Below are 25983 nucleotides of genomic sequence, written 5' to 3' on the forward strand. Positions count from 1 at the left end.
TTTTCACTTCACTTGGGAAAAATCCAGGAGGAGAACTGCTGCATCATGAGTAGTTATCTTTTTAGGCTTGTAAGAAACCACCAGAGCTTCTTCCAAAGTACTTTGGTTTGGATGAGAGTCCTAGATGCTCCAAATCTTCACCAATATTTAGTGTCAGTAACTGAACATTAGCTATTCTAATAGATGGGTTCTGTTGAGTTAATTTATAAATGCTTTTAAGTTTTTTTGTGTTTTTTTTCTTCTTCTTCTTTTTTAAATCCCCCCTGTTTGTATGTTGTTAAAACTACTAAACTACATAATTTCACCGACTTTATTTTGGGTTAGTTTTTCAGGGAAAAATGTGTTTAAAAAATAATTAAAACTATATTAAAATGCACCAATATGTAAGTCTCTATCATTAACAAAAAGCATTTCTGCTGTAGTGCAACACATACATTACTGAAAAGCTGTACAGAGCCCAAAACTGTGGACTTAAAAAATAAGATATCTCAGCCATAAAGAATGATGAATTAAGGTCTTTTGCAACAATCTGGATGGAAGTGGAGACAATTATCCTAAGTGAAGTATCTAAAGAATGGAAAAACAAATGCCACATGTACTCATTATTAAATTGGAATTATGCGCAAAAAATAAACAACAAATAAAACATAGCTATATAGGAAAAGGAGGGTTAAAACCACCACAAAAACCTATGTGGCTTTGTAAATAGAGGACAAACAAAATAATAACAATACTAATAATGGTATCAGTGCCATTAAATCTCTATAGGCACGTCCACTAAAGGCCACTGTCAGATAATACATTTCAGCCGTTTTTCCTTCTTTATAACAGCCTACAACTTTCAAGATAGATCAGTTTTGTCAAAACGAAATACTGGATCCAGGGAAAGCTAATTCCATCAATCAATTATTAGAACACAGAGGAGAAACACCTCCACGCCTTTTTCGTTCACACAGCTTCATCATCACAGCACCGTGGAAAGTGAAGCAGCTCCTGGACCCTCTAACCAGCTTCTTTCACTAAAGGAAGGTATTGCAGGATTTTCAGCTTCTTTCTTAAAATACTCATACTTTCTCTTTAATCATTATCGTATCTTTGTTCAGTCCAGGATATCAGTATGCTGAGGAAAATTGCACATTAACCAAGAACACAATTTCTATTTTACACTGACATCGTTCTCTCTCTGTCTATGATCTATGCGCCAGCTCACATTAAGAAAACATATAGGTTGGGCGTGGTGGCTCACGCCTGTAATCCTAGCACTATGCGAGGTTGAAGCAGGAGGATCACTTGAGGTTAGGAGTTCGAGTTCAGCCTTAGCAAGAATGAGACCCCATCACTACTAAAAATAGAAAAAAGGCCGGGCCCGGTGGCTCACGCCTGTAATCCTAGCTCTCTGGGAGGCCGAGACAGGCGGATTGCTCAAGGTCAGGAGTTCGAAACCAGCCTGAGCAAGAGTGAGACCCCGTCTCTACTATAAATAGAAAGAAATTAATTGGCCAACTAATATATATAGAAAAAATTAGCTAGGCATGGTGGCGCATGCCTGTAGTCCCAGCTACTCGGGAGGCTGAGGCAGGAGGATCGCTTGAGCCCAGGAGTTTGAGGTTGCTGTGAGCTAGGCTGACGCCACAGCACTCACTCTAGCCTGGGCAACAAGTGAGACTCTGTCTCACAAAAAAAAAAAAAAAAAAATAGAAAAAATTAGCCAGGCAACCAAAAAAATTAGAAAAAATTAGCCAGGTGTGGTGATGAATGCCTGCAGTCCCAACTACTCAGGAGGCTATGGCAGGAGGATCGCTTGAGCCCAGAAGTGTGAGGTTGCTGTGGGCGAGGCTGACATCACTCTAGCCTGGGCGACGGAGCAAGACTCTGGATGGGGAAAACCCATTTTCAAAAAGAAACCCCAAACGCATTGAATTTAACTTCTGTTCCATGAAATTTTGTCTAAACTGTCTTCTTTCTTGGCAGTAGTTTCTATCAGTAGTTTGTATTTCTTTCGAGGCTCTTTTTTTTCATGGACTAGGGAAAACTAAAGTTTCCTCTAGACTAAAATAAACTTCTCTGACTTTTCCAAATTTTGACATATATCAAAATGCAGACTGGTTTCTTTTTCTTTTTTACAGGAATTTGAAGCAGGTAAAAAGCAACAATCAGACTATGAGTTCAAAGGCCTCACAATCAATCACATATGTCATAAGGTAATATGCAGAATCCTAGATGGTATTCTTAGAATTAATAACTGCAATTTTTAAAATTTCTTCAACATTTTAAACTGCTATTCTAACATTAGGTTCTCATTATAATAATCACATTGCAATTAAATCAAAAATTATTTTAGGTTTAGTACCACAAATAATTGTCATCCATTTGTCAGTGTTCTTCACTGATACTTTTTATATAAATGCCCTTCCCCATTTTGCCACAATTTTACTTAAGAGTAGCATTCCAGAACTTGATCAATTTTTAGTCTGACCTCCAGGAAGCATTTGGTGTGAAAAGCCATGTGTACATCATTTACAAGATTACCCCAGAGTATTGTATGGGCCACCATGGAAGCTGATGATCCACCAAAGCAGCAGAAATGAGACAAGCTCCAAATGAAAAACAACAGAGAGCAGTTTGTAGGGTCTTCATCACACTCCTCCTCACTTATATCCCTGAAAGGCATATAAATACCTGCAGGACATCCTTGTACCAGGATATGTTTGGACAGCTTCACATCATTTGAAAATGCATATTCAGGGAAAAAATGCAAACTACCTTTTATTAGAATAAATTGAAGTGTGGAGATATTTTTTAATATGCTAAAAGCTAATATTGATTGCCATTTATGCTAAAAGAAAAAAATAAATAGAGTACAGGGGCAAATTTGCACAAAACCAATCAGCCAAAGTGTGCACAAATTTGGGAAGAACATTTCCTCAGAAGTTCCTAAAAATAATTTTCCATTTTTATGGGTGCCAGCTTTAGTGCTAAAGCTGAGTAACCTCTAACAAACTGTAAAATACTGTTTGAAAGTCTGAATTCAAATAAACATAAATTCTTAACTTTAAATGAAAAAAGGGGCATATGTGTAAGTACAGGTGTACCTGTGTTTTGGTTCTTTTGTGAAACAAAGTATCACAGGTCAGCAGGATCTAATTTACAATGTCCTTTCAGTTCTCAAACCTTGAGATTTGTTCCTTTTATATTTTAATTTTTTATTTTTAAATAATTTCAGATTTACAGAAAGGTTGTAATAAGATTACCAACATTTCCATTTTCCCATAACCCAGATTCCTCAATGTTAACATTGTAGAAGGGATATTCTTTTACCCTTAAATACTTCGGACTGAATTTCTTAAAAAACTAGGACATTCTCTTACATAATTATATACAAATATAAATGTTAGGAAATTAACATTCATTGACAATACTATTGTCTGTCTATAAGCTATATTCATATTTTTCCAGTTATCCTAATAACATCCTGTGCAACAAAACAAAATCCTGAATCATGAGTTGCATTCAGTGTTCATATCTCTTTAGACTACTTTAATCTAGAACATTTCCTCAATTTTTTATCTTTTATGACATTGATATTTTTGAAGCATAAGAGATAGTTATATTGCAAAAATTTGGGTTTGTCTGATGTTTCCTCAAGATTAGATTCGGGTTGTGCTTTTTTGGTAGGAGTACCAAAGAAGTGATATTGTGTACTTCTTAGTGCCCCCTATTAGGAGGCATATGATATCAGTTTATCCCTTTAGTGGTGATAGAGACTTTGATCACTTGGTAAAGTGATATCTGATAGGTTTCTCCACTGTAAGGTACTATGTTCCTTTTGTAATTAATAAATATCTTATAGGGGGATACTTTTTGACTATGTCAATATTCTGTTTCCATTAATTTTTTAGCCATTAGTTTTAACAAAGATTTTTTTCCTTAATTCCCTACTTCCCAGAACTTTCTAAGTAAGTTTAACATTAAGCTTCTTTTATGTAATCTCTACCCTAATAAATGGATGCTACAGCCAGTGTCTACTCTGCTCTGAGTTCTCTGATGCACAGTTAAGATCGCAGGAATCCACTAGGTCAAGATGACAAAAGGAAATCCAATCCATCTTTTTTTAATAAGAAAATGGTAGTGTACCCTTGAGGGATTCTATCTTGGCAATTGAGAGCTACAAAGCATTCCCTGTCTCCAGTTCTCAGGAAACAATGGTCCAGTATTGTTATCAAGTTTTATATCAAAATTCCCATATTTCACAGTTTAAAAAGGAATCATTTTAAAAAGTAATATATATCTAATAGCAATAATGTAAACACTTCTTAAACACTTTTCTTTTAAATATTTCAAATGTTATCGTCTTTTTAGAAGAAAAGATTCCCTCTTCCCCACAAAAGAGTTGTCAGGTAAATTTTTTATCCCCCTTTTTATTCATCCACCCCCCCCTCCCCCTTCAAATCTCTTTCTCCTCCCCTACTCAAGACCTTATATCCTATGCTGGAAGCAATCTGGTGAAACCTGTCAGAAGGTGGAAGGAAGGATGAGCGCTCTTCTAGTCCTAGATTCTATAAAACTGTCCTTACCTGCTGTGGAAAACAGGTGCGGACTGAGTGCTCTGTGTAACCAAAAGATGGCCCTTCAAAGACAGCTGTTGGGAGCTTCAGAACTTCCTTCAGAAACTGGTCAAACTTGCTAAATATCATTAAGCCATTGGAATCTGACATCTGGGAGAAAACATCTATGAGAACAAAACCAAATAAAGTCAAACTCTAAGGAAATATCAGCTTTTCATAAATGGCTCTATGTCATTTGTATACTGTCAAAAAGTATCATAAAGCTATGATTTTTAGTTAATATTAAAACTATTCTCATTCTTATTAACATTGTGTGGTTACTATGCTGACAAGGCCTCTCTCTCCCACTCAACACTAAAATCATTAAACATCAGATCAATAACCATCCATGTATATCTACCTACCTACTCTGAGTTTTTATAACTAGATGATATAAAACTTTTAATTTTATTTGTTTATACTTCACTTTGTTCTCAAGGAGAATTTGAAGCAGGATACCTTTATCTCTTAGTATCTGTATATTGTTTATATAATACATGTGCATGTTTGAGTATATGAACATATTAGCATACTGGTGATAGGGTATGAAAGAAATTATATTTGTACATTCATATACTGATGACATATAGCTATGAAGAAATAAATTTGATGACAACAGAGTATGTTTACAATATTTGCTCTAATGAGTTCCAAAGCAAATTTAAAAAACTCATCTAAACTCTTCTATTCCAAGATATTTTGATATTGTTCTATTCCAAGATACTTTGATACTATTTTTACATTAACTGGGGCTAAGAAGACAGGAAAAAAGTTTTCAGTAACACTAGTACTACTTTATCTTCTTGCAGAAAGTTCCTGTCTCCTGTTATTCCTCTCTTCTCATCCATAGTAGGAGAGAAAAAGAAAAGGAGCTCAAAAACAACAAAGAAATGTGACCTAAGTTGTTTTTCAAACGATTGAGCTGCTTTACAAACAAATTAATAAGTTAAATATGCTCATAAAAATCATTTCTAGAGGGCTTTTCCAACATAGCATTTTGAAAATTCATATTCTATATATTCACAGTGAACAGGTATATTAGAGATCTATATATAATAGAGATATGTAATATACATATATGCATTACTCTTTTGGTTCAATTTGGAGAATTTATCCTAAAGCATTAGGTGAAGAAAAAAAAATTTTTAATACATTAATCAAAGAAAGATAAAATATTGTTATGAACTCCACAGGGTAATTTTTAAGGCATTAGAAAACAGGAGATTATCAAAGGAATGAAAATCTTCAGTATATCCTCTCATGATAGCTGCTAGCATAGTTGGAAAAAAAATATTAAATGCCCATATGGGGGGGTGGATCCAATAAGAGAAGTATGGCCCTAGTAGAAAGTAAAATCAAGTAATTAAAAAATATATATTAAGTTCTTATTATGTGGTCCAAGTGCCAAGCACTCTGTTAAGGTGATTTGAAGCACACCAAGTAAGTATCACACATGGTCCTGATCCCCCAAGACTCTTTCAATGTAGCTGCAAAAAACAAGATACATTATAAAATAAAGAATTAAGAGCTAAACTTACTCTAAATACAACAGAAAGAACAGAGGCAAAAAGATACTTGTTAAGCCCCACCATGTGCCAGGCATCATGATAGGTAACTATGCTGAGTCTGTCAGTAGCCACATTATCTTCTTCTTCCTTAGTAACAGAACACTAATTTTATTTTATGCAGCAATGTACCCAACTAACAGATTAAACATCTCAGCCTCCTTTTAGCAAGTTGTGGCCATGTGACTAAATTCTGGCCAATGAGATTATAAGCAGAGGGTTGTAGGAACTTCCATGAAGACTAATTAAAGAAAGCTAACTGAGCTGGAAAGCATGCCATTATTTGATTAGTCCCTTCCTCCTCTGGCTATCTGGAATGCAGCTATGCTGGCTAGAGCACCAGCAGCCACCTTGGACTATGAGGTATTCTCAATCTTGACATAGAAATTATACACTAGAATGGCACAAAAAAAAAAAAAAAAAAAACAGAGAAAGGCTGAGTCCCAGATGAACATGAAGCTACCATACCAGCCCTGGACTACCTACTTCTGGACTTCCCTTATGTAAGAGAAAAATAAACTTCAACATCATTTAAAACACTATTATTCTGGGATTTTGCTTTCATGCAACAAACCCTAATACTAAGTGCTACTATACTTCACCAAACATTATCTCATTTTACTCTCATAAAGAGAGGTGTGTGTACATGTTTACATATATAATCATTTAAATTTTATAAAGAAATTGTAGCTTAAAAAGGTTAACTTGAGGTCAAAAAGTTAGTGGCCAAATCAAGTTTTAAACCCATACCTTGTGACTCAAAAATAAATTCCAGGCGGGCGCAGTGGCTCACGCCTGTAATTCTAGCACTCTGGGAGGCCGAGGCGGGCAGATTGCTCGAGGTGAAGAGTTCGAAACCAGCCTGAGCAAGAGGGAGACCCCGTCTCTACTATAAGTACAAAGAAATCAATTGGCCAACTAAAATATTTATAGAAAAAATTAGCCAGGCATGGTGGCACATGCCTGTAGTCCCAGCTACTCAGGAGGCTGAAGTAGCAGGATTGCTTGAGCCCAGGAGTTTGATGTTGCTATGAGCTAGGCTGATGCCACGGCACTCACTCTAGCCTGGGCAACAAAGTGAGACCCTGTCTTAAAAAAAAAAAAAAAAAAAAAAATTCCATTACATCACACTCCTTCAAAATAAAATTTAGGGCAGGGCGTGGTGGCTCACACCTAGTAATCCTAGCACTCTGGGAGGCCTAGGCGGAGGATCGTTTGAGCTCAGGAGTTTGAGACCAGCCTGCACAAGAGCGAGACCCCGTCTATACTAAAAAAATAGAAAGAAATTAGCTGGACAACTAAAATATATAGATATAAAAAATATTAGCTGGGCACGGTGGCACATGCCTATAGTCCCAGCTACTCAGGAGGCTGAGGTAGGAGGATCACTTAAGCCCAGGAGTTAGAGGTTGCTGTGAGCTAGGCTGACACCACGGCACTCTAGCCCAGGTAACAGAGTGAGACTCTGTCTCAAAAAAAAAAAAAAAAAAAAAAAAAAAAAAAAAAAAAAAAAAAAAAAAAAAAAAATATATATATATATATATATATATATATATATATATAAAATTTAGAATAGATACAAAAACACATAGACAGAAATTGTCACGAAAGTTTCTAAAAGAAAAGAATTTAGAAGGTAGGCCCTGAAAGTTAGGATTTGGAAGGATAAGGTCAAAATAGGTTGGGGGTAGGGACTCAGAGACACTAAAGAAGAGTAGGATAAAAGTCTCTAGGACAGGAATGCATAGAGTGCCTCTGTTATCAGTCATAAACAGGAATCAGGGCACTGAAGAGAATATTCTATGGCAGATAATTAACATTGATAAATAAAGGAAAACAAAGATTGAATAAGAAGAGCACTTCTGTTATAAAAGAAAACTTTGAAAGAGGAAAGTAATTTGTATTTGGCTTAAAATCTTTTAAGTAGGTACCAAATTTTTAGAAAGCTAGGTTTCAAGATTAGACTGTAATGACTGATACAATTAATAATAATAATAATAAAAGAATGGAATTGGAGACATCAGCTAGAAAACCTTCTAAACAATGCACAAATGAGGTTGGGAGAGTCTGGATTACAGGAGTAACCCTATGTATGGGGAAAGGTCAAATCCAAGGCATTTCAATGCAAGGAACTACAGTTGATGGCAAACTGGATTAGGGAATAAAGAAATTTTAAAAATTAAAATTATTCTAAATTTCTAGCTTGGGAAAATGCTGACAACTTTGACATAAACAAATCAAAAATAATGATATTACACTTAGCTTTGAACATAACTGTATTTGAACTAATCAGCAAAATTTCAAGTGGACCATCTTGCAGAAAGTCAGAAACAAAGTACTTCCCACAGTTCTAGACTGCAGATAGAGAACTGTGAAAATGTTAGCAATGACATGAATAACTAATGCTCTTCAAAGGAAGGAAGAATGTAAGTAATTTAATTTTTGAATAGGTGGCTGCTATTCTTAGAATGAGGAAAGTAACCATTCATTAAATCTGAATGAAAACAAAGGGTCAATATTGGAGGTGGCAGACACTGCAAGGTGCCTATTCAATATCTAGTTTCCCCTTCTTGCTCACTAACTTAGCCTTGACTCTTTCTGAAATGGGAGTGTACTTGCTTAAAAAGTGAATTCTCAGCCCCCTTTGTACATTGTATTTGGGGTAGATTTCTGGAAAACCTTTTGCTTCCTAATAGAGGCACTTTTTCCCTCTTTCTGCTTGGAATGAATACATAAGGCCTAGGATAAAGTAGTCATGTTATGACCCTAGGGAAGAAAGCCGTATAGCAAAACAGGAAGACAGAAAGAACTGAAGTCTTTGATGATATCCATAAGTCATGGTACCAACTCTAGATTTACCAGCCTTTGGACTTACCAGCCTTTTTACATGAAAAAAAAATAAATCCTAATGTACTTAAGCCACTGTGAGTTAAAAGTTTTCTGTTGCCACTCAGTGTATTCATAACTGATAAACTAACAATTAACTTATGGCCACTAATGGTGGAAATATTCAGGACCAGAGACTTCAGCTACAAATTACATAAATATACATTTGTATAGCTCTGCAATCTCAAAAATATACGTGTATACACCCACACCAACAAATCTACATCTAACTCATTCAGAGTAATAAAAGGGAGTGATTGGATAGTGAAATAACTAACCACCCCCACACAAGAAGTATCATTTTCAGTTACATTTAGTTACTATGTCATATGAATAGATGCATAGTAAAAAAAATTAAGTTCATAAAAAAGAAACTATAATTTAATAAACTCATATTAGAATAAGAGAACAAGTAGAAACATGTTTATTTTAATAAGAGAAATACTACTAGACCCAAAAATCGAAGGCACAGTGAAGTAATTCATTACTTCTTGAGATACTGGCTTAAAACAATATTTTTGTTTTAGATAGGCTTCCTTTATCTGTAAGAAGAAAAATAAATATTATTGCTAATTTTTTCATCTTAAATGAAGTTTAACAATGAATCTAAGTTATTATAGTTTACCTATGTACATATATAAAGATCTTACCAAAGAAATAAATACGACAATACCCTTTAATAAAAAAATATATATATATAAATAAGCTAGTCCTCTAATTAAAGACCTAAACCCTCTGGCATTAAGGTACTAAATTAGTTCCCAGATCCCCAGTTAATTTCCCCAGTAATTCTCTTTCTATTTATAAACCTCTGAAAGATAGTATGTTAATTCTCCAATAGTTGTTTCCAGCTAAAAAGGAAGCTTTCTCCCTTGTGAAAAGCTCACCATCAAGCCCTCAAATGTATGTGTGTATACAATGTTTAAAATATTCTATCCTCTGTGCAATGGGCAAAATAATGCCACTGATCTAACAGTATTACTTATGTTTTGATTTTTGTTTTCTGGTGATAATGACCCTGGTTTTATATATTTAGCCATCTATTTCCACTCCTCTTTCATCCCCACATGACCAACTATACACTTGTTTTGTAAGATGATAGGGCTGTTTAGACTAAAGAGTCAAGCCTATAAATGGAAACCCATTTTCTTTTCTATAGGAGCTTTCTCTGGCAAATGACTCTCACCTCCAGTCATCTTTCTATCACTGAGCAACATAACCCACAAAAATATGTGCACACATCTGTATGTTTATAAATATTTATATACAACTAAGTCTAAGTGCTTACTGTATTCCCAAAGTCATTAATATGCCCTATCATTCCTTCAGTCAAAATGAGGCTGAGAGGTGGTATTCAGGATGACTTGGGCTTGATTCAGCCAAAGAACTACCTTTGACAAGGCTCCAGACCTTGCTTGATTTTTATTTTCCTTTATCTTCTTCTCCTTCTTCTTCTTTTTTTTTCCTTATTCATAAAATACAGATTTAGGGCTTATCTCTTACTTGCTTCTAGTTCTAAAACATTTTAGTTATTTGCAAAACGTAAACATGGGTATCACCCATTCAGATTCAACAGCCACTTCCCTCTACTGAGGAGAAGGGATGGTTAACATAAACCAGTGAGGCTAAATATGCAGCAACAAGTGCTTAAAAGACTATAGCGGAGGAGGCTAAATTTTGAACAGGTAAAAGCTGTTTACTTTCAAAGAGAGGCCCTTCTATAGTATGTTAAGGAAACATCAAGGAAGCAAACAATTGAAATGTCAGTGAGAACAGGCCATTCTGGGCAAAAACAGGTAGAAAGAACCTCAGGATATCTTTCTCTGGCTATTGAAAGTGCAGTCTTCAATGCACTTGTATTGGTAAAAAAAAAAAGAAAAAAAAAAAAAAAAAAAAAAAAAAAAAAAAGAAAGTGCAGTCTATCAAAAACATGCAAAAAGATAAATAATATAAATTATTATTATTATAAAACCATTGTGTTACAACCCAGAGAAAATCCCTCTTATCTCTATGGTATATTTCTTATTTTTCTATGTGCATAACAAATTTTTGTTTAAAACCATATTACACTTACACATTGTCATCTGAAACATACTTTTAAAGGCATTATATTCTATCATGTGGGTGTCCCAAAACTTAACTTTGCTCTCACTTGGGCACTAAACCTGCTTCAAGTTTTTATGTATTACAAAAAGTGCTACTACAAATATACATAAAACTTGGGTTACACTTCTGCTTAATTTCTTAGGATAACTCAAGAAGTAGACTGCGTGAATGGATATGAGTATTTTTACAGCCTTCCTTATACATATTGTTAAATTGCCCTTTGGTAGCACCAGTTTTTTAATGAATTTTACGATAAATTTTATGAATCATTTGTTCCTATTTTTTAGTGCAACTAGATGCAATTTGAATAAGAGGAGATTAAGTTTCTTAGAAAACAAATAGCAGAATTAGAAAAATCCCATAATTAAATTAATTGACAAGTATGGTTTAATAAATGATGGGCTTTATAGTCTACACATTTTGTTCTCTTGAGTTATATTTTGGGTTTCTGACATTATTGAGTTTTGATCATGCTGTTTCCTATATTCTGAGTATAAAGTATTGGTATTTAGAATCCTGATGTAAGTTACCTCTGACTGTAGGATACAGTTCCTAATGGCCACAACAGTTAACCCTTTCTGTAAATGAATGATACTTGGAGACAGAAAGTCTTAAGACAAATCTAAAAAATCTAAGAAATATTTCAAACTAAAAGCACAAATATTTGTTAAGTCATTTCAAATGCTATCTTGACACTAAAATAAAGCAAAAAAAAGAGTCAAATTAAAAAGGTAGAGGGGAGAAAATTGTAGGAAAAATCCTAAGAAAGTAAAAGGCAGAAATATCAAAGTAAAAAGAAGAAAAGCAAGCCAGGCACGGTGGCTCATTCATTCCTGTAATCTCAGCACTCTAGGAGGCCAAGTGAGGAGGATTACATGAGGCCAGGAGTTAGAGACCAGCTTCAGCAACATACCCAGACCCTGTATTTATAAAAAAATAAGAAAAACATTAGCCAGGTATGGTGGCATATGCCTGTAAGCCCAGCTACTTGGGAGGATAGCTTGCACCCAGGAGTTCCAGTCTGCAGTGAGCTATGATTGCGCCACTGCACTCTAGCTGGGGCAATAGAGTGAAACTCTATCTAAAAAAGAAAGAAGAAAGAAGGAAGAAGGAGGAAGAAGAGGAGGAGGAGGAGGAGGAGGAAGAGGAAGAGGAAGAAGAAGAAGAAGAATAGAAATGCTAAGACATATTTCATAGATTAGAAAATCTTATAAAATGAAAAAATTAATAAACAGAGTGCAATCAGTAGGAAGACGCTGGAGCAACTACGAATTAAAACAATGAAATAAACAGGCAGAAGAACATGAATAAAGGGTCAAATATCACTTGATGATACAATATAGTGTTATATCTTCCTTTTGGCTGCACCATTATTCAACCACCTCAACTAAGTAGGTGGCTGAGAACTAGAAAACGAGGAGGAAAAGGTTCTCACAATAGCCATAACTGACAATCACGTTATACAAGTTCCAGTGCTTCTCTCATAATAATTTTAAATCCTTACTTTAAATAGAAGGCTAAGAAATTTGGTTATTTTTTTTTTCTCTGTCAGTAGCATATTAAAAGTGGTAAATCAGAAGCAAGGAGAGATTTCTAGAAACCTTTACACTGAAAATACACATTTGCAAGTGATAAAGGACACACACCACCACTAACAACAACAAACTCAAGAACTGAAAAAGCACATAGTCTCAAAATATAAGAAGGGATAAACCACCCTAGGTTTCATGATCAGTCCTAAATGCATCAGAAAATGACATCCCTAAGAGAAGAAAATGTTTAAATTATGATCAGCAAGTTCTGTTTAATTAAGATGGAAGGGAAAGACCACATTTTAAAGTGGATGGTTGATTAAATCATCCACCCTGGATGACTCAAAAGTAGAGAGATAGCTTCAACACCTGAAAATTTTACATATGTCAAATGTCTCATTCCCAAGCCAAAATAACTACAGTACAATAAAAATAATGAAACAGAGCTACAGTTGGTAGAGAAACTATAATTTTGAGCATGAAAGAGATAAAACCACATTTGAAAAATCTATCTGAGTAAGATAAGCATGGTGGTTAGCACCCTAGCACACTTTGCATCATAGCCATCCATACACTGTGTACAATGACCTGCACTCCTGAGCACACTGACATGTTACCTTTGCCTTGGCGGGTGTGCTTTTTGTGCCAGTCAAATCTTGGTAACTTTGTGTTCCTCCCAAGAAGTTCAGAAGCCACATCAAAAAAACTGCTATCATCTGGATCCCTTCCATACTTCATACAGTACTAGAATTTGCACTTTTGCACTAACAGTTACAACAGAGAATTGGAGTAATTTTAGTATTGAACCAATGATTTATATTTGGCAATATTTTAAGTACTTACTATGTGCCAGGTGAACTGGCTCTGTGTAAATGTAGCAGATTTAATCATAGAAACTTAAAGACTCCAGAGTCATCTAGAATATGCAATTATATAATCAATTTTCTACTACTGTAATTTTTCAACCAGTCTCCCCAACACTAATAAAGATGGTACATCCATTTTTCACCTGGTATCATCATTGTTAAAAAACAGACAAAATTCCAACTTTCCTTTTCTTTGTGTCTGAATGAAATACAATTTTTCATCTATATTCTATTATCTTCCTCAGAAAATCGTGCTGAATTAAGAAAATATGAAAGAAATTTCAGCCCCAAAGAGTAATATTTTAAGATACCACGTGAAAAACCTCAGAAGAGTATTTAAGTAAAACAATAATTACAAAGAAATATGTTGGTAATTTTGAAATGAAGATAAACTAGATGACAGTTGGCCAAACACATTATCTAAGATCTTTCTTTAGATTATCTAAATCTATATCTAGTGGGCTATCTAGCTTTCCAAATTTCAATGTCATGGTAACATGTAAGAAAAAGCACAGAAAACAAACTCACCTATGAAGTAACCTTACCCGAAAACTTGTACTTGAATTTGATCAAGGCTCTATATCTTTCAATTTTAAAAAGCAGGGCACAAAGGAACAACATAAGGATGCAATTATCCAAATCCAGTCTAAGAGAAATGCTACAAGACAACCCAATTTTTTCAACAAATAAATTCAGAGTATCCCAACACTTCATCAAAACCCACAATTTCAATCTCATCCCTCTGAAAGCTGACATTGAGTTTCTTACTCTATGGCTACTTGTATTATGGCACTCTAAACACCATGCCGAAATTACATGTGTGTCTCCCATTATAGCTCTAACATAGTGGAGTACAACTAAGTAGCTCAGAATGGAGCTCTGAAGTTAGACAGCCTGAGTTGAAATTCCAGCTTTGCCCCCTGAGTTAACTCATCTATAAAATGAAGAAAATACCACCTGCTGCTCAAAGGAATTTTAAGGTTTGCAAGAGAAAATATATGTAAAGCCCCAGCACAATGCTTAGCATATCTTCAGCAGTTAGTAACTATCTAATGATTGAATAAATAAAAACCTTAGTAGCAAAATTAAATAGTTATGAATTTCATCTCCTATGATTTAATCTAACCACCTTTTTATAGTTTCTAGTGAACAGTAGATAGTATTCAGTGAATAGTAAAATGCCAAGATAGTAAGAAAAACAATAGGAAAGATAACTGGGAAACAAAAAAATCCAGGCTATCAATTTCTAAATAACTGAACTTGACTCTAAGGTACTAGAGTTTACTCACAGCAAATGCCTGATGAAGAATGGAATGATTAAGGGCTAAAACTGACCAAATCTGGTATAAGTAATCAAATGGATTTTCTGACTAAAAACTCTCAACATAATTATCTTCAAGCACAATTTTTAATAGTATGGAAAACACTTTGAAAAGGATTTTTAAAATGTCAACATCACTGCTCTGAATCTCTTCGGTTTTCTCATTTTAAAAAACACTAACAATAAATTTTTCCATTTGAAAAATGTACACACTGTGAGCCAACTGCTGCATGGTGCATGATGTGGTAATAAACCAAAAAAGCTCAACATAGCATCATCTAAAATTCTGAAAACATTCATTTAAAACTATTTAAAAGTTCTAATTTGAAAATAAAATTTTTCAAATAATATGAAAATACTTACATCTCAATTTGTCCAGCATTTTTCCACCACACATGGTTGCTAACATAGCTTTAACTGAAAATACCGTCAACTTGCCTCGGCCCTCACTGAAAAATAAATTATATTAGAAATAATTGCTATTTGGAACCACAAAAGCAATCAAATGTATCACTAAATACTGAGCAACCAGTAAAGTGATTCCTGTCCTTATATGTTACAATTTTACCATATTTAGAAATCCTGGATTTTTTTCCTTTGTAGAATTAAGGCTTCATCTATGCTAGATGAAGTACGATAAAGCTAACCTGAATTATCTGGAAGTGAGTTTTAGAAACGTTCTGTAAAGTAATTTATATTGGCTATGTAGGCAGAGGCCAAACAGATGGACCTGAAGTAAATGTCCTATCAATTAAACCCATTAAATCCACATCTGCAGTTTTCAAGTATTCAAAACTGAAGGGCCACTAGGTTTGAACATAATTGAGAGGTGTCTTTATATCAGGATATTATAACAACAGTTTATTGTTCTGTACTAAACAACAGGGCACACACTGCTATAAAGATTTTATAGTACACTCATCTTTGTTTTTACTGTAACAATGTTTATGTTACCATGTGTTTATTCTAAGAAGCTCAATTACATCTGTCTCAGATCTTCTCATATACCACAGTGAGAAAAGTGAAGGGGAAGGGATAGTAATATTAATTCTTGTTTAGGAACTAGAAAGATGAAATGTAGAAGAATATAAATGAATTGCCAAAAGTAATGCTGCACACCACCAGCAGAACCAAGGCCTGCTGACCCAACATGTCCGTGATTTCATCCATTCAACTATGCCCAGATTTCATAGCAGATAAAAGCCACTAGCTGGTTGTGAAAGTTATCATATGTAATAAATTAACAATGGACTTTTATGTTGATTTTTAAAAGCTTCTGTTCATAAAGTTTCACAGTAACTTAGAGTAAAATACTTTTGCAATAAAGAGAGCTATATTGTCTTGGTTTTGAAAAGTATATATCATCTTATTTGTATTCACTAATGGTCCTAATGGAGTGTTTCCCATTTTCAAAACCATCTTTGTACACAGAAAGATCACACCTGAAAAAAGGAAAATGATCTATAAACCACAAGGTTCTCTGTGAAAACATCACCAGAAAATATCAATGTATGTTACAGTAGGACTGTTAACTATTACATCTCCTTGAGTTTATTCATAAGATAAAATAAGAATCCCTCAACTATCTAAAATTAGGGTGGAGTTTTTAAAATATATAGTTCTTCAGAAATAAAGATACTGCTCCATGTATAGGGCAATATGACACCTAGAAATGATAAGGAATATTCCTGCGTCAAATATCCACTACATCATATGAGAAAAGTCAGTGGCTAAGACAGATCGTTAGGTAAAAAAGAATGGATTTCTCAGATTGATACAGACCTTTTACTGTGGACTTTTTATTTTTTACACCAAACATCCAAATGCTGAGTCTACAAGATAAGCACACTTCTCATTATTAAAGTACAAAGAAAGAAAAAAAAACATATCTTTGCTCTCCCATTTTTTCTTCATGACACAGCTCCACCAATAAGATGTACTCACTCTAGACTTCAATAGGAAATGATTCACTTTAAGAAGCAGGAACTTCAGAAGAATCTACCTGGTGGGGATTCAGTACAGGAGCCGTTATGTCTGGTGTCCTGAAGCAGCAGAGACCATGATTCTTGGGGCAGCACCCAGAGTCCACGGTCAATATGTCTGGTGCACAAGCAGCAATGTTTGTGCCCAAAGAGGAGGTGTCTTCATGAGACAGTTTTGTAGAATGATTTTGCGCTTTGCTCGTAGTGATATAGTCTTCAAGCCTGCTTTCCCAACCTTCCCAGAGAAGTCTGTGGGTCACCCACATCCTTTTAATACCATGTTTCCCTGAAAGTAAGACCTACCCATAAAATAAGCCCTAGCAGGATTTCTAAGCATTTGCGCAATATAAGTCCTACCCTGAAAATAAGACCTAGTGATGGGTGTGGCTATACAGTGTATCTGCACAACCCATGCATTTCGGCCCAGAGCCATAAAGAAGACAGACCCGTAAAGAAGACAAGCAGCCCTTCTCATCTGCCCCATGAGAGCTCTATTGCTAGACATGAGAGATTGGGGCCAATGGTTCCAAAAGAAATAGAGTCACAAGAAATTCAGGATGGAATTCGGGGTTTGGAATTCGGGGATGTTCCAGAAGAAGACTTAACTATATTTGAATAAATGTAGATTGTTGTACCGTATTTAAAAAAAAATAACACATCCCCTGAAAATAAGCCCTAGGGTATTTTCTTGAGGACAAATAAATATAAGATCCTGTCTTATTCTGGGGGAAATACGGTACCTTAGCCAGAGATGCTTGAGATTACTTACAACTTAAGAACTCTGATGGATACAGCTTCTATCCCGAAATAAAGTGGGCCAGAAAGATGAAGCAACAAGAGAAACTATTGCTGTAGTCCAGAGCAAGATTAAGAGTGCCTAATGACCAGCAGAGCAAGAATGAAGAGGAGGTGCTCACGGACAGGAGAGTGAGCCTTGCTACACAGCTATTGACATTTTATAGGTAAAGTTGCTCAAAACATGTTTAGCAGACACAAATTTGATGGAAGAATATCCAAGAAATCTCACTAAAGAAAGAAAGTAAAAATGAATCTTAGAAGATATTTCCATAAAAATCAGGCTATTAGGTATATCTGAGGGAGGGCTACAGCACAGAAAGTCACACAGTGGCTTCCAGAGTACCAACAGCATTCTATGTCTTGACCTGTGTAGTATTTATATGGATATTTGCTTTATAATGACTCATTATAACTGTATTTATGTATTTTTCTATAGATGTCTCTTATATTTCTCAATAAAAAACTATTTAAAAAAAGAATCTTGGCCAGGCACAGTGGCTCACTTTGGGTAATCCTAGCACTTTGGGAGTCCAAGGCAGGATCGCTTGAGGCCAGAAGTTTGAGACCAGCCTGAGCAAGAGTGAGACCCTGTCTCTACAAAAAATAGAATAATTAGCCACATGTGGTAGTGTGTGCCTGTAGTCCCAGCTACTTGAGAGGCTGAGACAGCAGGTTCACTTGAACCCAGGAATTAGAAGTTGCAGTGAGCTATGATGACGCCACTGCACTCAAGCCAGGGCAACAGAGCAAGACTCGTCTTCTCAAAAAAAAAAAAAAATGTCACTTTAAAAAGAGAAAATATATAGGACAGAAAAAAGTAAGTCATATCTCTGGTTTTATTAAGCATTAAGCTCTAACCGTGATCAATGAATATGCCTTTGGTTAATTCTGTATTATGTCTTTTTTAAAACTTTTTATTAATGAACATACAAAAAAGTACATAATTCATAAGTGAACTTCCACAAAATGTTCCTTCATGAACACTGAAAGTTCATTCAATGAACTTTCACAAAATGAACACATCCATGTAACCAGAGTCAGGTCAAAAAACAGAACGTTACTAGCACCCAGAAGCACCTCCTTCCTAAAACCACCTCCCACAGTGGTAACCTCTCTTTCTTGATTTCTAGCATCATAGGTCAGATTTGTCAAGTTCTTGAACTTCAAATAACTGGAATCTTACAGTAGGCATTTTTGTGTCTTCTTTCTACCAACATAATATCTTCAAGATTTATCAAGGTGTTACATATACTATTGGTTCATTCTGCTAGTAGTATTCTGTCATATGAATATGCTGCATTTTATCCATTCTTCTCTTATGGAGGAATATTTTCAAACCCTCTATTTTAAACTACTCCATGAGCATGACAAACAAAACATCAATTATTGCCTATACTATAGGTATAATATTTATTGATACTCTTTACCAAAAAAAAGAAAGATAGAAAGCTACTTGTTGGTAAATATCAAACCACTGGCACAAGAACTGATAAGATTCTGAGGGTTATGTACAGTCAGCCCTTGGTATCTGAGGGGTATTGGTTCCAGAACCACTACAGATACCAAAATCCAAGGATATTCAAGTCCCTCAGTTGGCCCTCAGCCCTCCATATCCATGGTTGGCTACATCCTAGGATGCGGAACCTGCAGATACGGAGGGTACTAGCAATGCTGAGATTGACAATAGTCTTGAAGCAAAAGCACAGCACCTAAGACATGCCTTCCCTCAGGAACCTACTGACTTTGAAAGTGATTATTATTATTGGTTCTAATACTTAAGTAAAGGAATTATTATGAAAATAAGTGGTGCTTGCTTCGGCAGCATAGATATTAAAATTGTAATGATACAAAGATTACCATGGCCCCTGCACAAGGATGACATGCAAATTTGTGAAGCATTCCATAAAAAAAATAATAAAATGAAAGTAACTCTGGATATGTCTTGAGTAATTTGGATAGACCAAGAAGAAGAGTTGGTGTAGAAATGCAATCATTTCTATCTCTCTGTGTCAAGTGGGCCCTTCAACAAAAGAGACAGCATGTTATCTAAACACACATGAGGGAAAAAAATAGTAGAAAACTATTCCTTTCCTTTCCTAAAGAATTTACACTCTCAAGATGCCTGAAATGATGTCTTCAAATGTGCATATTCACAGTCACTTTTTGCAGCATGTTTCTACTGGCAAAAGACTGGAAGTAATCAATATTTCCATTAACAGGGGGAGGGGTGGCAAGGGCAATATACATAACCTTAACAATATTTGTACCCCCATAACATGATTAAATAAAAAAAAAGAAAAAATATTTCCATTAACAAAAGACTGACTATGCTATTATTAAAAAGAATAACATATGAAAGATATAGATAGAGTCATATCCAAGGTAGACTGCTAAAAATAAAAAAATTTAAAAAACAAAGCAAGATGTAGAACAAAATAATTGCCAGAATGCTATCTAGTAATTATGTTAAAAAGGAGGGAGAAAAATAATATTCTTATATATTTGTTCATATGTGTATAAACTATCTGTGAAAAGATACTGAGAAAATAACAACATTGCTTGGCTCCAGGTTGGGAAGTAGGCAGCCTAAAGAGAGGAATGAAAAGGTGGGCACTTCTCACATTATAAATATTAAAAATGCTTATACTAGAAAAGAAGAAGATTCTCAAGTCATAATCTAAGCCTCCAACTTAGGACATTAGAAAAAGAATAGCAAATTAAACCCAAAAGAAAAAAAATGGAAAAATACTATAAATAAAAGAAGAAATTAATGAAATTGAAAATAAAAAAATAATAGAGAGAAATCAATGAAACCAAAAGCTGGTTCTTTGAATGGATCAGTAATATTGATAAATCTCTAGACAGACTAAGAAAAAAAAGAAGAAAAAAATTACCAGTATCAAGAAAGAAAGAGGGGACAATCTCCACAGGTTCCAGAGACATTATAAAAATAATAAGGAAGTATTAGCAAAAAAAACCCTTATGTCCATGAATTCAACAACTTGGATGAACTGGACAGATATAAATTACTCTTTGAAAAACACAAACTACTAAAGCTCACTCAAGAAAAAATAGATAACCTGAATAGACCCATATCCCTTACAGAAACTGAATGTATGCTTTAAAGCCTTCTAAAAAAGAAAGCTCTTCATTCAGAGGAATGTACTAGAAAATTCGAAACACTTAAAAAAGAAATAATTGCACTTCTACATTCACTCTTTCAGGTTATTAAAAAAGGAGGGAATACTTCCCAACTCTTTATGAGGCCAGCATTATTTCTGATACCAAAGACACATAAAGACTTTATGATTAAGGAAAACAATAAGTCATTATCCTTCATGAACACAGTCACAAAAATCTTTAGTAAAATGAAAATAAATCAAATGTAGCAATATAAAAAAAGGACAAAAATCACAACCCAGGGAGCTTTATCCCAAGAACATAAGACTAGTTTGACATTTGAAAACTAATCAATATAATTCACCATCTCAACAAACTAACAAGAGAGAAAAGCAGTATGACTATCTGAATAGATGCAGAAGAAAAAATTCACATTGATTTCTGATACTCTCAGAAAACTTGGAAAAGAAGGGAACTTTCTCTATTTGATAATGTATGCTGAAAACTACACAATACTGATGAAAGAAATCAAAAAAGACATAGAGATATATACCATGTTCATAAAACAGAAGACTCAATATAGGTAAAATGTAATCAAAATATCCGTTAATAGAAGACTATGGGGGCAGAGACTAATGTTCTGTAAACTGATCAGAATCCTATTGTGATTTAATGCAATCCTCTGAGTAGACAGGAAAAAACAAAACAACACTGTTTTTTCCCTACTCTCTCACACATTACTTTATTTAGCACTTCACTCTGACATCAGATGTATAGGGGGTTATTTCTCTACCAAGCAATTCTCAAGAGGACACCAGTTGGCTGTCCTACAATCTTACTCAATTCTGACACTATCTACCTTGGAGATAGCATCAGATCCCATCTAAGGTTGAGAGCTTAGTCCCACAAGACTGCTCTACAACCTCAGATGTCAGTAACAAGTAATAGGTTATCACCTATACTTCTGATCAACTAACTATAAAATCAGCAGTTCCCACAACTTCCTCCTACTGGGTTGATTAATTTGCTAGACAAGCTCACAGAACTCAAGGAAACACTTATATCTACCCATTTATTTATGAAGGATATTAAGAGCATACAGATTAACAGCCAGATGCAAGAGATACATAGGGTAAAATATGTGGGAAGGGGAGGTTCCATGCCTTCCCGGGGTATGCCACCTTCCAGGAACCTCAATGTGTTCAGCAATCTAGAAGCTCTCTAAACCTGATCCTTTTGTGGAAGCTTCACTACATAGATATGATTGATTAAATCATTGGTCGCTGGTGATCAGCCTTCAGCCCCTCTCCCCTTCCCAAGGTTAGGGGGTAGGGCTGAAAGGTTCCAACTCTCTAATCACATGGTGCTTCCCCCAGTAACCAACCCATCTCCTGAGGCTATCCAGGAGCCCACTGAGAGTAGCCTCCTTAGGACAAAAAATACTCTCTCACTCAGAAAATTACAAAGGCATTAGGAGCTCAGTGTAAGGAACTGGGTGTCAAAACCCAAATATTAGAACAAAAGATTCTCCTAGCACCTATCTATAAGGGTATTAGGAGCTGTGTCTCAGGAACCTGGACAGAGATCAAACATTAGAACAAAAGATTCTCCTACCACCTCTACTGCTCAGGAAATTACACAGGTTTCAGGAGCTTTGTGCTAAGGACTAGGGGGGCAAAAACCAATATGTGTATTTCTTATTATTAATATTTCACAAATTCTGATCAAATTCACAATAGGGTATTTTTGTAGAAATCAATAAGACAATTTTTTGTGTGTCCTTAGAGTTCTAAACCCATACAAATCCTCAATAGGATATGAGAATAAAGATACTATTCAGATGCGTAAACCCCATCTTGTCCTTGTTATGTTGAAAAAGTTCCCCATGTTATTTTAATATGCATCCAGAGCTGAGAACTACTAACACAGAGCTTTGAATGCAATAGTAAGTCTTTAGCTTTTATTGTGTTGACAATGATAAATCAAAAGCTATAGTAGGCCGGGCGCGGTGGCTCATGCCTGTAATCCTAGCACTCTGGGAGGCCGAGGCGGGCGGATTGCTCCAGGTCAGGAGTTCGAAACCAGCCTGAGCAAGAGCGAGACACCATCTCTACTATAAATAGAAAGAAATTAATTGGCCAACTAATACATATAGAAAAAAATTAGCTGGGCATGGTGGCGCATGCCTGTAGTCCCAGCTACTCGGGAGGCTGAGGCAGCAGGATCACTTGAGCCCAGGAGTTTGAGGTTGCTATGAGCTAGGCTGACGCCATGGCACTCACTCTAGCCTGGGCAACAAAGCGAGACTCTGTCTCAAAAAAAAAAAAAAAAAAAAAAGCTATAGTAAAAGATTAAAGAAAATCATACTGTGTTTGTATAAATCTTTCTGGCTCCAAATCTATCCCTTGCTTCAGAGAAGAAACTGATGCTATCTATGCAGACAGACAGCAAAATGCTGCAGAGCCCAGCATACTACCAAGAAAGCCAGGGCACACTTTCAAATCTTTAGTGGAGACTTAACCCATTAGTACCCATCCATAAACCCCATACAACGGGCCTTAATGGGTACTATGACATCTTTACTTCTAAAAATTATTACAATAATTAGCACTTATACAACATTTTTTCCTAATCTCTAATGTTTTAGAAGCACTAGTATTTTACAACAGTTTGCACAGTTATTCAAAATATTCTTTAACTCAACTGTTATAAATAATAGTCCTTGATTCAGAATGTCTTATATTCAAATATAAAATAACAATTATAATTCTCAATTACCCTGGATCAGCATTAAAACACTTAAATCCTTTTCCATTCATTAGGATTACTACTAGTCTTAAGGGCTGGTCTCTGATCAAGGAGTCTGTTCATTTACAGAATAACCTAGATCAGGCATACAGTCCCTCACAGTAAGAGGACTCATTAACCCCTCAACTAATTGTTACCAGTAATGTGTGGTCCCTTAACACATCATTTCTTAGGTCCATTTTTCTTGTTCACATCAGCCACACAGAAGTCCCCACACATAACATCCCATCCAACAGACCATGGCTCTTCTCTCCTCTCAGCCAGTATGTACTTTCAGATACCCAATGAATGTGTGCTTTACATCACATGCCTTATTAAGAGTGGGGGGATATGCATCTAAGGGTCAATGTGTATCTCAATAAGATAAAGAGAATATACAAAGTTGAAGGAGTTTTAAGTTCAGGTAAAAGTAGAAGTATCTGAAATTAAGGATCATAGTAAAAGTGAGGGAGATAAATTTACAAACAAGAGATTTTGAGAAAATTCTTAGTCTTTATGTTTAAGAATATATTGGCTGGGTGTGGTGGCTCACACATGTAATCCTAGCACTTTGGGGGCTGAGGGAGGAGGATCGCTTGAGCTCAGGAGTTCGAGACCAGCCTGTGCAATGGTGAAACCTCGTCTCTGCAAAAAAATTTAAAAATTGGGTGGAGGGCAGTGCGCACCTGTAGTTCTAGCTACTTGGGAGGACTGCTTGAGCCCAGGAGGCTGCAATGAGCTATGATGACACAACTGTACTCTAGCCTAGGCAACAGAGTAAGACCCTGTCTCAAAAAAGAAAAAAAATAATAATATATTTATAAGGTAGCAGGGAAAGGGAGTTAAAAGAGGTTGGTTAATGGGTATAAAAGTAAAGTTAGATAGACTGAATAAGATCTAGTATACAGCAGCACAATGAGATTAACAATAATTTATTGCATATTTTAAAATAACTAGAAGAGTAGAATTGGAATGTTCCTAACACAAATAAATGATAAAAGACTGAGGTGATGAACACCCTAAATACCCTGATTTGATCAGCATACATTATATGCCTATATTAAAACATCACATATACCCCATAAATATATACAACTGTTATTATGTACCCACAATAATTAAAAATAAAAATTAAAAAAATAGATTTTAGAGAAAATAAATATATAAATAAAATATTGTCCTTAAAAAAAGAAACATAAGTATGTAACTATGCATCCTGAGAGTGCGGGAGTAGGCTCTGGTCTTAATTTCAAACTAATTTTCCCCACTTATCACACCATCATTTATAACTTTAGGTTCACAGTTTGTACTGTGAACTGTTTGTACTGTGTACTGTGAATAAATCAAAAGTTTTGTTCATTCTTCAAAAGGAAATATTAATATAAACAAAAATACACACAATATTAATAAATGGTATGTTTAAAGATAGCTACAGATACGTATTAAAGATACTTATTCTAAAATCTAAGTATAACTTGGCATGAAGAAAATCATCCAATAAAATTAGTGAATTATTCTCAAAATCCTTGCTTCCGAAAATCACATTATTTGTATTTTTTCCTTCAAAAAGAAAAAAACTTAGCTCCCTCTTCACAACTAATTGCTTTGAAGGCCAAACTTCAGCATTTACTCCTTGGCTCTGGATACTTTTCTTGGCATTGAAATCCCTCAGTCTACTTACTTTAAGCCTAACTACAACTTCCTATGACTGCCCCAAACAAAGTGAGGAGAAAGCTGCACTTTCACTTTTCTAATGTTTCTTTAGAGCTCCAGCATTCTTCCTCTGCAATTAGAGGCAAGCAGAAAGAAAACTGTAGCTACTTAGTAGGCTAATACCCCATGATTATGTCCTTCACTTAACTGATTCTTTCTTCTTGGAAAAAGTCATTCTTGATCCTTCCCATCAGACATCTTAAATTATTCTGTATACACTGGTCAAGTTACACATAAAACTGAACAGTTAGTTGACCCTGGCCATGGCACACATAACCTCATAAACATCCATGTTTTTACTACTTCCAATGTAAAATCCAAATATATACCAGAATCAATTCTTTCCAAACAAGATTTGGAAAATTTAACCTGGTTTCATCACAAATAATATAATTCACTGGCCTATGAGAGTTGATTAGCAGGTTAACATTTAAAATATAATACCATTAACAGTGAATACTAACCACTATATCAAGATACTAAAATGAAAAGATAAACAGGTAATATTTGTTGAGGATGACAGGTGAGAAGAAACTTGTTATTTTAACCCCACCCAAACAGAAGCCCTGCAGGGAGCACCCTCCCTCAATAAGAAACATGAAGATTCTCTCTCAGACTCCTCTGCATGATTCATTTCCATAGACCTATCATTTTACAGTCTGAAAAACAAACTATGCACATGACTTCTAAAAAGAGTTCTTAT

The 25983-nt window shown here is 35.1% G+C and overlaps 1 protein-coding gene and 1 non-coding gene across 14 annotated transcripts in view; one reads left to right on the forward strand and one right to left on the reverse strand.

Moving 5' to 3' along the window:
• Positions 1-25983, reverse strand: part of DTNB (dystrobrevin beta) — a 247434-nt gene that overhangs the window by 165171 nt on the left and 56280 nt on the right. For 12 of the 13 annotated variants that reach the window (XM_076000601.1, XM_076000603.1, XM_012788139.3 and 9 more), the window contains 2 exons: positions 15244-15329; positions 4575-4729 (listed from right to left, as the gene is read on the reverse strand). In XM_076000601.1, the coding sequence (XP_075856716.1) occupies positions 4575-4729; positions 15244-15329 (241 nt within the window). The remainder of the gene's footprint in view (positions 1-4574; positions 4730-15243; positions 15330-25983) is intronic. The other variant, XM_076000610.1, reaches the window with a different exon arrangement.
• Positions 19467-19570, forward strand: LOC142870311 (U6 spliceosomal RNA). The gene has a single exon (XR_012918738.1). It is a non-coding gene; the product is annotated as a U6 spliceosomal RNA (small nuclear RNA).

Source organism: Microcebus murinus, chromosome 3 (genome assembly GCF_040939455.1).
Source record: "Microcebus murinus isolate Inina chromosome 3, M.murinus_Inina_mat1.0, whole genome shotgun sequence".
NCBI lineage: Eukaryota > Metazoa > Chordata > Mammalia > Primates > Cheirogaleidae > Microcebus > Microcebus murinus.